The sequence below is a fragment of the Harpia harpyja genome, chromosome 24 (genome assembly GCF_026419915.1).
Source record: "Harpia harpyja isolate bHarHar1 chromosome 24, bHarHar1 primary haplotype, whole genome shotgun sequence".
Classification (NCBI taxonomy): domain Eukaryota; kingdom Metazoa; phylum Chordata; class Aves; order Accipitriformes; family Accipitridae; genus Harpia; species Harpia harpyja.
In genome coordinates, this window is record NC_068963.1 from 908,929 (window position 1) to 924,954 (window position 16,026).

Below are 16,026 nucleotides of genomic sequence, written 5' to 3' on the forward strand. Positions count from 1 at the left end.
ATCATTTATCAAATCGTGGCATGGGGTGGCTCACTTCTGCATGCATGCTGCAAGTATTGGAAAAAATGTGTACAGAAAGGAAAATATTTTAAGCTAAGGTATTAAACTATGTGTAATACAGAATGTGAACAGGAATGTATAATATATAAATTGCAATTAAGCATTAAATTTGTCTAAGAAAATAGTAAGATCTTTCATGTCACAACAAAATTACCATATTAAAAAAAAAAAATTATTCCTCTTTAACTGAACAAATTCTCATGGTTGATTCTTCGTGTGAGTTTTTAAAGAGCGGATAAACTTCTTCCGAGAATGCACAGTCTTTAAATGTGAACATCACAGACATGTCAGTAACATTGAAAAAAGTCAAAATTTTCTCTTCACAGTTAAGGTAAACTCTGACTTTCCTGGGATTTTTCTGCACCGCTAGCCATGTCCATGGATCAGTTCTTGCCCAGTAACATTTAAAACTTAAGCCCAGAGCCCAGAATCCTTCTTCAGGTGACAGAGACTTTATTCCTTTCCTCGGAGCAGATTTTCTGGCTACTCCCAGGTCCCAGTCATTGCTTTTTTCAATGTCCACTTCTCAGTAACGTTTCCCAGAGGAGAAACTTTCTGAGCCCAGCACACAGACAAATGCATCAAAACTCCCTTCATTTTGAGTCACCTTCTGGGCCTCTGATTTATGCATAAAGCTCTTCTTGTCCACAGCAATAGACAAGTTTGGATGGGCTGTGTCCCCATCAACCTTGATGTCATCTACAACAAACAGATATTTGGAGCTTTATAAACACTCCTCTAAAACAAATATGCAAAAAGAGAAGGAAACTGTACTGTACTGCATTTCATTCTGAAAATCTCCCTATAACTAGTCTAGAAAGACCTCTAAGCCTGGAGTGAAGAAGGACTGCACTCAGACGTATAATTACACTTTAACTTTCTAATATTTCACTGCCAAGTGAAATATCTCCGTATCCCTGGAATAAAAGGCATTTGTAGACTCACAATTCAGTCCGTGCTCAGCACTGCTTCTGTAATATTCACGGATTGCAAGCCATTGAGTACAGACATAAGTAAATACATTATTTTACCTGCATTGTCATGAGCCATTCTGAATTCTGAGAGCAAATGGGGGGGGGGGGGGGGGGGGGGGCAGAAAAACCAAACTCCAAACATTGACTGAAAAAGTTTTCCAACTCCAAGTTGGGAAATCTCAGACTGAGTCTAAGGTTAAGCTATGCAGGTCAACTGATACTCAAATTCCATCTTGCTCTCTCAAGCCCTGTGATTACCTGAGAGGTCTGAAGAAGGATCTGAAGTTGGGCTGAGTTTCCTGCTTGGGAAGTACTTTCTGTCCCAGTTGCCAATTTGCTGCCTTGCCAGCATCTTACACAGATGCCCCACCAGCCACACACCACATTTCAAAGCATGTGAGATCCCTGGGTCATCACCCCAGCATTTCCAGGGACACAGAAAGAGACAGGCACCTTTGTGACACTCAGGGAAATAAATTTCAGCCACATTTTGTGAATTTCTCAGGCGGGGCTGGATACAAAGGAACAGGTTGCATGAATTTTCCTTAATCTTCCGAATGGAGGAGGGAGTGCACTTTCCGGTGAGTTTCTGGGTCCGTGCAACTGTGACAGCTTTGTGCAATAGTGACTGGGCAGGGAAGGATAGCGGAGAAGATGTGGCAGGCAGACAATCTACTGTACAAACCAAGCTGCTGAGGAGTCAAATCAGACGAGTAAATATTAAATATTTGCCAGGGCAGAATCAGCTGAGCCTTTGCTTTTATGTGTGAGAGATGAAAAGATGACCCAGCAGGGTAGGATCATGCAGTCCTGAGATGTGAGCTTAAGAGATTAGCTCATAGGTAGGCATCTGTATGTGAAAAACTTCAAGTTGTAGATGAAGGTCTGAGCATGTGAACAGACAGGTGTGAGATGTGCACCTGGAACTGTGTGCAGGAAAGGCTTTGAAGCCCCAGGAGTTCAAGTTACAAGCTCTAAACTCGTTGTCCCATAAAACAAGAACCATCCCTTCCTCTCTTCAGACTTTCCCTTTCACTGTGTTTAAGGGACTTAAGAGACAATAATGACTTTACCAACTTTGCAACTCTTTCCAAACAAGATAAATGCACAGAAAGAAAACATACTACGGATTAGACATCAGTACTTGGTAGCACTACAGGATGACTCTGGATACAGATAACTCTGTTAATACCAAAGTTCAGCCATATCCTGAAATGCCATATTTTAACCCGCTATTCCTGAAGTCACCATAGGTTTCCAGGCAGTCAGATCTACATGACATTCACAGTCATTCCTAAAAGGGCTCTTGTGGTGGTTTAAGCCCAGCCGGTAACAAAGCACCACGAAGCCGCATGCTCACTCCTCCCATCCCTATCCCTGGTGGGATGAGGAGAAAATATAAAGAAAAGGTGGTGGGTCGAGACAAGGACAGGGAGGGATCACTCACCACTTATGGTCACGGGCAAAAGACAGGCTCAACTTGGGGAAGAAACAAAATCAATTCAATTTACTACAAATCAAATCAAAACAAGGATACGGAGAAGTAAAACCAAACCTTAGAACACCTTCCCCGCTACCCCTCCCTCCTTCCCGGCTCAACTCCACTCCCAGTTTTCTCTAACTCCTCCCACCAGCGGCGCAGGAGGACAGGGAATGGGGGTCGGGGTCAGTTCATCACACGTTGTCTCTGCCGCTCCTTCCTCCTCAGGGGGAGGACTCCTCACTCTTCCCCTGCTCCGGCATGGAGGTCCTTCCCACGGGCTGCAGTCCTTCAGGCACAGACTGCTCTAGCGCGGGCTTTCCCATGGAGTCACAGCCATCTTTGGGAGCATCCACCTGCTCTGCTGTGGGGTCCTCCATGGACTGCAGGTGAGCATCTGCTCCCCTGCTCACGTCCACAGGCTGCAGGGGGACAGCCTGCCGTCTCACCACAGGCTGCAGGGGCATCCCCTCCTCTGGTGCACCTCCTCCCCCTCCTCCTTCACCGGCCTTGTGTCTTGGTTTCAGCTGGGATAGAGTTAATTGTCCTCCTAGTAGCTGGTACAGTGCTATGTTTTTGAGTTAGGTATGAGAAGAATGTTGATAACACACAGAAGTTTTCAGTTGTTGCTAAGTAACGTTTAGTGTAAAGTCAAGGATTTTTCAGCTTCTCATGCCCAGCCAACAAGAAGGCTGGAGGGGCACAAGGAGTTGGGCGGGGACACAGCCAAGGCAGCTGTCCCAAAGTGGCCAATGGCGTATTCCATACCATGTGACGTCACATCTAGTATAGAAACTGGGGGTAGGGGGGGACCACCACCTGGGGACTAACTGGGCATCAGTCGGCAGGTAGTGAGCAATTGCATTGTGCATCATTTGTTTATTCTAATCCTTTTATTATTACTATTGTTATTTGATTAGTGTTATCATTATCATAATTAGTTTCTTCTTTTCTGTTCTATTAAACCATTCTTGTCTTAACCCACAAGTTTTACTTCTTTTCCTGATTCTCTCCCCATCCCACTGTGGCGGGGGGAAGTGAGTGAGCGGCTGCGTGGTGCTGAGTTGCTGGCTGGGGTTAAACCAGGACACCTTGGTATCTGCATAGGTGTTTCTCTCACATTCCAATCTCTTCCCCCGCTGCAGATTCCCCTTAAATATTTTATCCCAGAGGCACTACCACCGTCACTGATTGGGTCGGCCTTGGCCAGAGGCGGGTCCAACTTGGAGCCGGGGAAGCTTCTAGCAGCTTCTCAGAGGAGCCACCCCTGCAGCCCCTCCCCCGCTACCACAAACCCCACCATACAACCCCAAAACAGCTCTCTTTGCACACAAGGAGGACCTTTTCCAACTAGAAAGGCTGAGAGGCACAAGCGATATGAGGTCATTTGCACATCAGAGGGCAACAGACATAAAAGGATAGCCAGGTCATTAAAGCTGGAAGTAACTAAAGGACATGGGAAGAATACAGCATTTATAACTGAGCTACTGTGAGTTATTCCCATGGATTAGGTTGGGCTTCATAATGGAAACAGCTTCCTGAAGATTCAGGTGACATATTTCCAAGGAACGTGGAGAGCAAAGTGTATACAACTTCCAATGACACTAAACATGAAAGCATATAGGCAACCAGAAAGACTCACCATCCTTTGCATGCAGTTTCTCAACTTACAAACCAGTCCACTCTGGGACATTCTGCCCAAGGAAGTGACAAAAAAACCAGGAAGGTAGATGACTTCTGCTCCTTGGAGCTGCATCTCACAAGCTTCTGACTCTGGCAGGGATCTCTTCAATGCCCCATCATCACCTACTTTCCCACCAGGCCCCAGGGCTGGTTGATGGCCCAGGCTCTCTAGCCCCATCAGCCCCATCACAGCCTTCCCTGAACATACCGTTCCCTCACTCTCCTACCAACACCAAAGCCTCCACTAGCTAGAACACCCTTCCAAATGCAAGCTGGGTGAGGAGAACAGCCAAGGAACCCAGGAAGAGGAAGACCCTGGCAGAGTCAACTCTCCATTAGTGAGCTGACACCACGGGCAGGCAAGGACACTAACTCTGAAGATCTACACTTACTGATCTGCCTCCAAAAGCTAGTCCATTCTGCTATTGTCCAGCCCAGGGAAGGATGAAAAACTCCTCTGGCACGGTAGATGGCCCACACTCCTTGGAGCTGCTCATTACGTGGCTCTGACTGGGATTTTTGCCACCAACGACAAACACCCACGACCCTACCAGGACCCGGGGCTGGTCAGGGACCCAAGCTTGCCACCTCATCAGCCACACCGTGGCTTTCCCTCAGCACCTCCTTCCCTCACCCTCCTGCCTGCACCAAAGCCTCCACCAGCCTGGAAACCACCAGCCACCCGCTGTGGCAACCCCAAATCTCACTAGTTGCAAGGGCCATGGCTGCCACTAGAGATCCTTACCCCCGGGGACGTTTGGTGGAAGAAAGCAGAGGGAAAGCAGGGAGACATTGCCTCCAACCCAGCTGTCTCTCAGCATTCCTGACACCACTCACACTCACGCTGCAGGCTTTCCTAGCTATCTCGTGGGGTGAGGGTTGGCTTGCCCTCCACTGGCAACGCATCCCATGATCCGCTTGCACGCACGGCCCCCAGGGAGTCAGCGACACTCACCAATCTCCTGCTTCTGGTTCTCTGCAAAAAAGAGAGGGGGAAGGGAGACGACCTTGCTTAGCACCCCAGCTCCAAGGAAGAGAGGGGGAAAAGCCTGGGTCTTATTTGGCAACGTGGACTCATCCTCCCCCAGCACCCGTCCCCAGTCTGGGCTCCGGCGAGCACAGAACCATGGTGGCAGCACACTGCATGCAGTCCCCCTTCTCGGCACCCTTTGCTGTCCCACCTTGTGGCTTGAGCTCGTCTGCAAATGAGGAGTAGGGAGAACGGAGAAAAATCGGGGATGTGCAGGCAGCAGCTGCTGCCAGCAGTGGGAACAGGGGCTCCCTCGGCACAGCAGCATCCAGCACCTGTGCTGGTTGAGACCCACTGCCCTTGCTCCTGCTCCCCCAGTCACGAGAACATCCCACCAGGCCTGCTGAATGCACGCTGGGCCAGGAGAACAGCCAGGGACCCCATGAATAGGACAACCATTGCACTGTCAAGACTTCAGTAATGACCTTGCACCATGGGCGGGCAAGGACACTGAACACCAAACATCCACACTCACCGTTCTGCCTCTGAAGGTGCACTGAAAGGCAAAGACACCAGAAATAGTACCTCCACAGCTGCTACTGGGAGACCCCTCTCAAAAAGGAAGAGTCAAAAGCAAGCCCACAACTCACTGTGAGGTTGATTCTTTACTGCCAAGAAGAACTGGGTAATGCAATCTCTGACATGGGGAAATATCTTACCTGGCAGAATAATGAGAACAAGGCAGCAGATAATCCAGAACAAGTTGCTGTTTTCTGAAAAATGAAGAAAAAGCCATAAAAAAAAGACATCCATTTTCTTGCGGTATAGCACGCATATAACAGAGTGGCCATGGAGTCACATAATCCACACTATTTGGACATGGTTAGCAGCAGAACACTTTCAGCAAAATCATTCATCTGGAAATGTGATAAGGAAAACAAAAAGTCTTAAAGAAAGCTGAAATGAGGTACTGATAGTTGCATTTTAAGTTCACTGCCTTGTGTCCAAGAATTTTCCATATACACACACTGAAAACCAGATTTGAGATTAACTGGAAAGTACGATATTTTTTTTCCTTGTGAAGTTTTTTATTATTTTTAGTCTTTGCAGTTGCTCTCTATTTTTATTCAAGAAGCTACTATCTCTGAAGTGAGCAATATTGTTCTAAGTGATAACATAAAAATCTTTTAGCTTAAAACAAGTTGACCTTCAAAGCTTTCGATGAGAAGAAATTTCAGAGGAAAGCTCAGCCTTAGCCTTGCTGCTCAACACCACCTTTCAGGCAGAATAATCCTCCAGTAGCCTAATGCCAAAGTCTTTCCTTGCTGGTACAAATCTCTGCAGCTGACAGTCGGAAGAGCTGCCAGAAAAACTTCTCTGTCAGCATTGAAAAATAGAGGTTCATGCTGGGAAACAGGCCAGTGGACACTTAGCTCAGGAGCCCACTGTCTTCCTGACTTTCCTGGGGTCAGCAGATGCTCTTCCCATTTCAGCCACAGTCCTGATAGTGGGATGCTATGACTGCAGATTCATTGACTTCCTCAAAGTATTGAGCAATAGACTCCTCTTAGGCAAAAATCTCATTCCCTAACTATTGTACCCGTTAGTCTTTACAGGATGACATTTTATCAACTTTCTTTAGATATATGTGGTTACACCGTATACCAAATAGCCGTGCTTAAGTAAGCATGACTAAAGGAGCCCAGCTTATTGCAAGGAGAACAGTCCCACCTGGAGATAAGGACCTTTGTTTCTCAGAATCTTAAAGCTGTTCGTGAAGGATAAAGGATACCCCTGGACTACTGAGATATCGCCAGCATCCTAGCCCCTTTAACACCTCTGTGAAACCCTCCCATTATCAGTTGTCATAGATAACCAGCTGTAGCAAGACCAACTCCAGGGACATCTAGATCAATAAAGAAGCAGGTGGATGATGACACCATGGAATTACCATTGCTTTGCAAAGAGTTGTGTGTGTGTTAAGTAGCGATTAGTCAAATCATGTTGTAACTGAATGCTTGAAAGGTGTTAAGAACCATGTGTAAAACCACATTTGGGTTTCCCAATTTGGCTCATGCACATGAATAAAAGAATTACTCTTGCAATTCTCTACTTTGTGTCCTAGCCTCTCTGCTTGGTCAGCACGGGCCAGCTGCAAATTTTTGTGACACTCCCAAATGGAATCAACTATTGAGTGTTGTGGGAAACTGAGTGAATAATTCACAGCATTAGGCCCAGCTTTCTCATTAGTGGAGGATGATGCAGTATCCAAGTGAAAAGACACTACCTTTGCTTGCTTGGAGAATGCCAAAGTACATGATATGTCTTAATTGCTGCATACCTGACTGTTGAGCAATCTGTGGACTGCATTCCCCATCAGTGGTCACAAAAGAAGGTGGCGGTTGTCCACAGAGCATCTCAGTGGAGCTTTCTATATAAAAAATACTGTCCATCTCCTGTAGAATGTTTGTCTGGGCCAGTGAAGATAGATCTTCTCCTTGGGGATTAACCCACATCACTTTGGGCTTTACATAGGAACCTCTTATTTTGCCCTTGTATGTACAAGTGCCTGACTGTGGCACAGTAATTTCATTCATGGAACCTGTAACAGAGGCAATTTAACACCACAACATCTGGCACAACACAGAAATACCAAGTATGCCATGAAAGAGAGCTCATAGAACACCTGCACTTTTGTTGTTTTTTCATCTCTAATCAAAACCATCTGGCTTTTAAGCATTTCATTTTTAATGATTCCACACTGGAAAGAGTCCTATGAGCTTTCTGTGTGTAAGAGTGAAACTGCTGAAATAAATGAAAACAGACAGGATTGTGTACGAGAAGCTCTTCCCAAACCCTAAGTGATACAGCTTGTCGCTTCAGGTATGAAGGTAAAAAAACAGAAGTGATGCTGAAGAGATGACAATACTAATGGTTCAGACTGTTAAAAATACGGGAAAGCTATGAGCCCCTTAAGCTATGCCTGAACTTGGCCCAAAGAGGCAGAACAGTGAGAAGACTGCTCTCAGTGCTTTCCTGGGGTGTCGTTTCATGGTGTTCCCCTGAAGATGCCACAAGGCCAACCCAAACCTCTGTCACCCAACAGCAAAGATTTCTCCTGAAGGGTAAGATTCTGCCGGATGCTTGCGGCTTCAGGGAAGGTGCTAAGACCTGTCCAATTTCAGCTCTTCTAGCAGTAATGGAGGGCTCTGATTCCCTCAACAAAGCAGATGCAGGTGTAAAAATGTGACCTACCTGATAGGCTTATCTTGGATTTGTTGAGTTTGACTACACACACCACATCTACATTATCACGAGGCACTGTGATGATGCTTTGCACCATGAAATGGTCTCTCTCGCTCCAGGTTACTTTGGTCTTGGCCCCCACATTTATTGTGTCTCCTCCATAGTTCATCCAAATGACTCCAGGCTTTGGGTACCATTGTTTTGACTCACATGTGTAGCAACACATACTCTCCTCTTGCAGATCCCTGTTCAAAGTCGGCTTATACCCAATTACTGTAACAGTTAATCAATGAGTATGAAACAGAGTTAGAGTTATTGCAAAACAACAACAACAACAAAATAAACCAGCAAAACTCAGAAAGGCTCAGTATGTTGCTCTAAAACTTCATAGCTCATAAAACCAACCACACCTGGTCACATCAAAGGGGCCATTTAGCTGGACTCCAACAATGGTGAGCACTAGGGCATCTTACCACAGAGATACAGTGAACCCCAGGGAGCCTGGATGATCAAAGTTCAGGAAGACATCTGGGAGTTTGTAAAATAGATGAGCACTCTCCACTTGTCTGTGGGGATATGATACAGGTCTATAAAAAAGGAATGGTGGAGAGGAAGAACAGCAATGAATTGTTCCCTGTCTTGTCCAACAGCAAAAGAGGAGGTATCAAGTCAGCCTAGCACATGATAGTTTCAAAAGAAAAGAAATGAAAAGGGCCTTCATCCATAGCATTGATCTGCGGAATAGACTGATGCCAGATTTGTGGATGCTAGATGTTCTCATGCACTCAAACTAGGCTCCAGAGTGTGACTTGTCCAACGGGAGATCAGATCTGATAAGGTGCTTTTTGGAAGCGTGTGTTTGCATTCCAAAACTTTTCCTTTGCATTTCAGACAGGTCTTCTGAGATGGAGGATTTCTAATGAGGAGGGGAAAGGGGCCTTTACCATATCGTTATGTGCACTGCACATTGGTGAATACCCTCCCTAATAGCTCTGAGTAATTGTTTTTTCATTTTACAAAGCAAAACAGCCCTAACTGGAGAGGCTGAAAATTCATAATCCCAGAAGAGAAAACAACTCTAGGTTGTTTATACAGGGGTATTCAGCACCTATATAGGGATTTATCTAGGGATATTCAGCATCTTAACACAGTTCCCTGTTGCACTATTTCCCACATGACAAGCCATATGCCCTGTCCCCCTCAGTGCCCAGCTTTTAGATATTCAGAACTGAAGCAAGTCTTTCCAGCTACTTCCTCCATCTTTGCTTATTTCCCTATTTTTCCAAGTAACCGTTACACCTGATGGAGCCCTGCTTTCCTGGAGATGGCTAAACACCTGCCCGCTGATGGGAAGTAGTGAATGAATTCCTCATTTTGCTTTGATTGTGTGCACAACTTTTGCTCTACCTGTTAAACTGTCTTTATCTTAACCCATGAGTTTTCATACTTTTACCCTTCTGATTCTCTCCTCCATCCCACCAGGGCAGGGAGTGAACTAGCGGCTGTGTGATGCTTAGCTGCCTACTGGGGTTAAACCATGACAAAGCCTCAGCTGTCCAGCAAGGAATAGGCAAAGCCACAGAGTCATGATGGGAACTGAACTCAGCATGGTCACGGCAGGTTGCATTTCAGTGTGAAAATCTCCCTGCTTACCTGTAACATCAAGGTGAGTAGTAGCCTCCTGTGTGACAACACTGCCATTCACTGCACAAACATATGTCCCCTCATCAGTTATTTGCACTTGCCAGATAACCAGAAGGACTGTTCTTCTCTGCCAGTATCCCACGATCCTCCACTGTTCTTCATCCTGGCACTGCTCCACCACCCCACCCAGGCTGGAGGAAGAGCACAGTGGACCATCCCTCCCCTTTTCCATTTTGTACCAAAGTACTCTCGTTTTAGAGGGGATGCTGTCTGTCAGCTGGCAGGGCAGAGTCACTTGATCTCCAACACAGACAACCACCAGTTCGATGCTGATGGTGATAGGCACTTCACCTGCAAGGAAGAGGTGGAAGCAAATGCACCAGCTTTCCCCGCAAGTGTAATCCTTCCATAGACAGGAGAAAGCCACATGTGTTAGCTGAATCCAAAACAGAAAGCTGAGCTCTAGGTTAGAGTCTCATAGTCCCTTACAACAGTGAGGACAGGGTCTTGAGTCATTGCTACCACCTCCTCCAGGCACAGACATGCTTCACAGTTACCAAATTTCCTGAGTTTATATATGTCAGCTGTGTTACGTACCCATGGAGCGTACTCATGGGCATTGTGGGCAGTGCTTTATTCAGGAAGACAATAGGTACGCTGGTGTGAGGACCAAAACTCACCGAGCTAGGAGCAAGTCACCACACATGAAGCACAACGATCTATGCGCTCCACAAATTTACACCCTGCAAAGCAATCTGCACAGGCTCTTGCTCTCCACAGGCCCTGGCTCTGTGACCCAGGAGAGATTGAACATGCCTCCCTTTTGTCTGCAGTAAGATAATACACCTATGCTGCTTCCCTGAAATAGCTGACACCCCAGAGCAGGACTGGGATGTCTCACATCATCAAGATAGCTGAAGTTATCCCAAACTTGGGCTTGGAGGTGTGAGACACCACATACGATCTACAGTGCATTTGTTCCTTTAGGGACTATGAACTGAAGTGCAGGTGTGATATCTTAGGAGAACTGGCTAGCTGGATACAGGAGGGAGTTTCTTACCTGTAAACCATTTTCCAATTAAAACACATGTTGGAAGAGCAAAGAACAGGACTAGTATGAGCTTCCTTCCTGAGCACTTATTCCATAAATCCTCCAAAAACATCCTGCGGGTCAAGTCAAATTGCTTCTATTCCCCCTGGAAATGGATGATGTGCTGTAAAAATGAGAAAGAATTCCCAAGAGGAATGAAACAGAAAGGAATGAATCTTGCTAAAGACAGAAACACAAAGGCAGCACCTGGCTCTGCTTGCTGTGTTCAGATCCTGTGGGACTGCATCATATTGGTGGGTTCACCCACAGCTCTTGGCTCCTTTCTCTGAGGGAAAAGTTGCCCATTCCCGTTCCCTGACAGTCCCTATTCTTCGGCACAGGAACATTTGACTTCAAACTGATTTAGACAGCAGGCCAGAAAGTCCAGGATGCCCACTGCCAGTCCTGTACGCATATTACTCGGCTCATGCAATTAATCTCTTATTGGATGTGTCTAGGAAACTGGGCTGTTCTTCATACTTCCCAGCCTACTTTGATTATGCAGTAGTGTGTCACTTGGCTAAGAACACTATCCTGGATGAGGATGTGACAAAGAATAACAGAAAATGCTGCTTTTGCTTCATTACGGATGAGCAGCTGTGATCCTCATGCACAAATGAGGGAGAATGGGAGCAACTGCCTGGTCTGGTTCTCCCAGTCTCCTTGGAAACTTTTCCAGGGTCCCATCTCAGAAGGCCTGAGAAAAGCAATGTATTCCACAGAGGTGCAACACTGCAGCTCATCTGTGCCCAGTCAATTGTGACTTTACTCCCAGCAGCCACTCTCTTCTGTCTTTTACAGTTCCTCACACAGCCTGGCTAAATCAATCGGCACACCCCATTCCTTATCTCTGTGGCTGCATTATCTTGCACCTGCAGCCTATCTTAACTCCCAACAAACTTGCACTCTTGTCCTCTCTTAGCAGAAAATGTTGGTGAACTGCTGAAGGGCAGAAAAAGAGTTGTTTGGTAGGGCAATAAAACTGGAGAAACTGTTAGTGCTGTAAGGAAGCATCTGGGGAGTACACCATAGCTTGCAAGGGTCTAGCGTTTATTCTAAATGCCCGGAGGATAAGAGGGAGGCAATGCAAGCACAGTGCAGGAGAACACCAGACATCATACTAACCACCTGAAAGGCAGGTTAGAGGACAATAAGGCATGCCCAGGGAAGCCCCCTCCCTTTGCTTTACTGAAACCCAGAGTCACACTGAGCTGCTTGGCACAAAAGCTCAACTACATATCAAAATGCACAATTACCCACATTCTGAGTACCAACTGGCATTTACAACATCTTTTCATAATAGGCTATTTGAGGGACAGAATACTAACATTTATGTTTCAACCATTCAACATTTTGAATGAATTAAAGCAGCAAAATGTATATCTGGCTGTCACTGTTTTGTATACGTTTGCCCTCTTCTTCTACAACCCTTAATTCCCTGCTATGCTAAATATTTATACCTATATTACAAAGATCATTCTAGTAGATATTTACTATTCCAAAGCAGAGGGTGTTTTACATTTTCAATCAACCACATTGGAAGAACATTATATATCAACAAAGTACCAGTTCAATGAGATAAAGTAACTAAAACCACAGGACAAATCTCAAAGCAGTACCTGATTAACTAACATAAATTCTCATAGGTTTAGTTATTAAAATACTCCTTCCTTACTAATGCTAAGGTATCCTCCACTTTATTCCTTCTCATTCATTAATCCTCAGATCTCACTTGTGAAGTAGTAAATAGAATATACCTACCCAAAAAGACATATAGAATATATTCTTTTGCTATTTTCATTATGCATCCTTTGTAGCATTAAAAAAGTCTTGTGCTCTTACCTATGGGAAGGAGTGTCTTGGCTAGAGATTTTTAAAAATACGGGAAGGAACAAGATGACTCAAGTTACCACTGAAGTAGGAGGACCAATTCTGCACTACTGGGAAAATGATAAGAAATGCCTTTCACCTGTTGGTGAACTCAAGAATTCTGATAGAAGCTGATAGGTAAATACGAGAGACTTATTTTGGGGGTGTATTGGGTGTCTGTGGCCACGTTTTGGGAGCAGGGGGGTTGCAAGGGTGGCCTCTGTGGTAAAAAGTGAGGAGCTGCTCCCATGTTGGACACAGCTGACTCAAGCCGGCAGCAAAATGGACCTACCCCAGCCCAAAGCTGAGCCAATCAGTGAAGCTAGTGGCACCTCTGAGAAGACATGTTTATGACGGGGCAAAATGCAGCACAACAGTAAGGACAAAATGGGACAGAAACAACCCTGCCAACACCAAAGTCAGAGAAGGAGGAGGAGGAGGAGGTGCTCGAGCAGAAATTCACCTGCAGCTTGTGGACAGTGGTGGAGCAGGTACCCACACTGGACCCGTGGATGTCCCTGTACTGCAGCAGAGTGGATATTCTCTGAAGGAAACTGCAGCCTGTGGACACCCCACGTGGGAGCAGGTTTCCCACGCTGGAGCAGGGGAAAAGTGTGAGGAGGAAGGTCTGGCAGAGGGGAACCATTATGGACTGACCACGACCCCCCCATTCTCTATCCCTCTGTGCCACTTGTGGTGGGGGGAGGTAGGGGAGTCAGGAGTGAAGGAGTGAAGTTGGGCCTGGGAGAAAGGAGCATGGGGAGAAGGTGTTTTAGGTTTTATCTTTCTTTCTTACTATCCAAATCTAAATAGCACTAAATTAAGTTAATTTTCCCCAAGTTAGGTCTGTTTTTCTCACGGTGGTATCAGACTTGACCATCTGGAGAAAGATTCTGAAGGGATGAAAAAGACCAGGAGGCAGGTTCTTCTGTGGATTTTTGAGACTCCTTTGACTAGCGATTGTGTAAAGACCCATGCATGGTGGGAGGCATCCTGTTACTGTTTTCCTGTTACAGTGAGCCTGCTCCATGCCATCCACCCAGATCAAAGAGTTTGTGGGGTATAAGAGGTTTGCTACACACTACAGGCTGCCCTTTTCTCATAATCAGCTCTCCGATCTTGCTGATCATGCAAAAGTTTGCCTACAACCTGCCATCACACTGGTAATGACATGGTATGCCATGGATTGAAACCACTCTGCATTCTCTAAGCTCCTTTCACTGGTGTAAATCTGTTCATTACCCTTCTATTCTTGGACCAACCTTTTGCCTGATGCACCCTGTTCAGGAAGGGAACACATCCATTGGACACCTGAATCCCATTGAGCAGACTCCTTGCTGCCCCACTGGAAAATCAGGATGCATTGGGCAAAGGTGATAACTTTAAGGTGACCAGCTCAGCTGGAGATTTCTACTGGACAGACACACTGAATAAAGGCTAAGTTGAGGGCACCTAAACCGAAGCAACTCTGTATCACTCTACATTCTGAACAGTACTCCTTCATGTATAACTCATATATTAATTATCATATACTCATTATCATATACTCCTCATGTATTAACTCATATAACAGCCCCTTTTGGTCTTCTGAAAAGTTCATAACCATTCTGCTCTGTCACTCCTGCCTCCTCACACTTCTCTCCTGCTCCAGCATGGGTCCTCTCCATGGGCTACAGTCCTTCAGGATGAATCTGCTCTAGTATGGGTCATCCATGGGATTTAGTTCCTGTCAGGAGAACCTACTCCAGGGTGGGCTCTCCACAGGCTGGAGTCCTTCAGGATAAACCTGCTCCAGTGTGGGCTCTCCAGGGACCACAGCTCCTCCAGGGAATATCCACCTGCTCCAGGGTGGGGTTGTCCATGGGCTGCAGTGTGAATACCTGCTCCAGCATGATGTCTCCAAAGACTGCAGGGAAATACCTGCTCCATTGTGGATTCTTCCAAAATTTCTATGGGCTGCAGGGCAAGCTTTGCTCTGGAGCCCAGAACCTTCTTCTCACAGAGGCCACCCCTGCAGCCTCCCCACCTCCAGCTACCAAACCTTGCCATGTAAACTCGAAACAATTTCTAACTGGAATTTGACCATTTTGATGCAAACAGCTCCGAATATTTTTCAAACCAAATAGTTCAGAGACTGAAAAAAAGTTTTACTCTCCCCTCAGGCAGCCAAAATTTAACCAAGACAGGTGTGAAAACATGAAATAAAATGAAAAGAAAGTGCAGATGGTATTAAGATCAGTTTGCATACAGTTTATTATAAAGGTTTTGTGTAACATTTTCATGCATGGTGAGACCTTCAGACATTTAGTCACAGGAGGTCAGAAGAGGAGGAGGTGCTCCGTGAGCAGGCACCCCCCCGAAGGGATTGCAGCTCACGCTGGAGCACGTACGCCTGTGAAGGGAGTGCAGCCCATGGAGGACCCACGCTGGAGCATAGGAAAAGAGTGAGAAGGAAGGAGTGGTGAAGAGAAACCACTGTGTCATGACTCCAACCCCTTGCACTGCTTGTTGCCCAACTGGAGAGACTGAGTGTAACGTTTGGTGATAGAAACCTTTGGTGAGGGGAGGGGTGTCTGGAATTGAGCCTGGGTGTGAAGCTGAGCCTGGGAAAGGGTGAAAGGTGATTGAAATGTTTGTCTTTTTTTCATTTCCCAATACCCAAACCAGTAATTGAATCCTTCTGCCAATTGGCAGTAAATTAAGTTAAATTGCCAAGTCTAATCTCTTTTGCCCGTGACAGCAGTTGGTAAGTGATTTCTTGGGGGAGTAGGGAGTGAGCATCTCTGCTGGGGCTCGGCTGGTAGCCAGGGTCAACCCACCACAATGATGCAGAGAAACAGGGTATGCTCAGTACCCTGCCAAATGTTAGCACCTTCTTGGAAAACACAATGCCTCTTTTAACTCCTTTTCCTGCCTTGAATTTTCCAAGGAGCCTAAAATTGAAAAGAAAAGTTTTCAAAACAACACTCTCTTCCTTCAAAATACATTTATTTCATTTCTTGATACAAGA

The 16,026-nt window shown here is 45.9% G+C and overlaps 1 protein-coding gene across 1 annotated transcript; it reads right to left on the bottom strand.

The window, feature by feature from the left end:
* Positions 1-232: 232 nt before the first annotated feature.
* Positions 233-11,220, bottom strand: LOC128135768 (butyrophilin subfamily 2 member A2-like). The gene is given in 9 exon segments (XM_052774831.1): positions 233-759; positions 5,153-5,173; positions 5,289-5,396; positions 5,703-5,723; positions 5,887-5,940; positions 7,509-7,769; positions 8,423-8,686; positions 10,067-10,408; positions 11,118-11,220. Coding segments are annotated over 9 exon segments (1,701 nt in total).
* Positions 11,221-16,026: the final 4,806 nt, after the last annotated feature.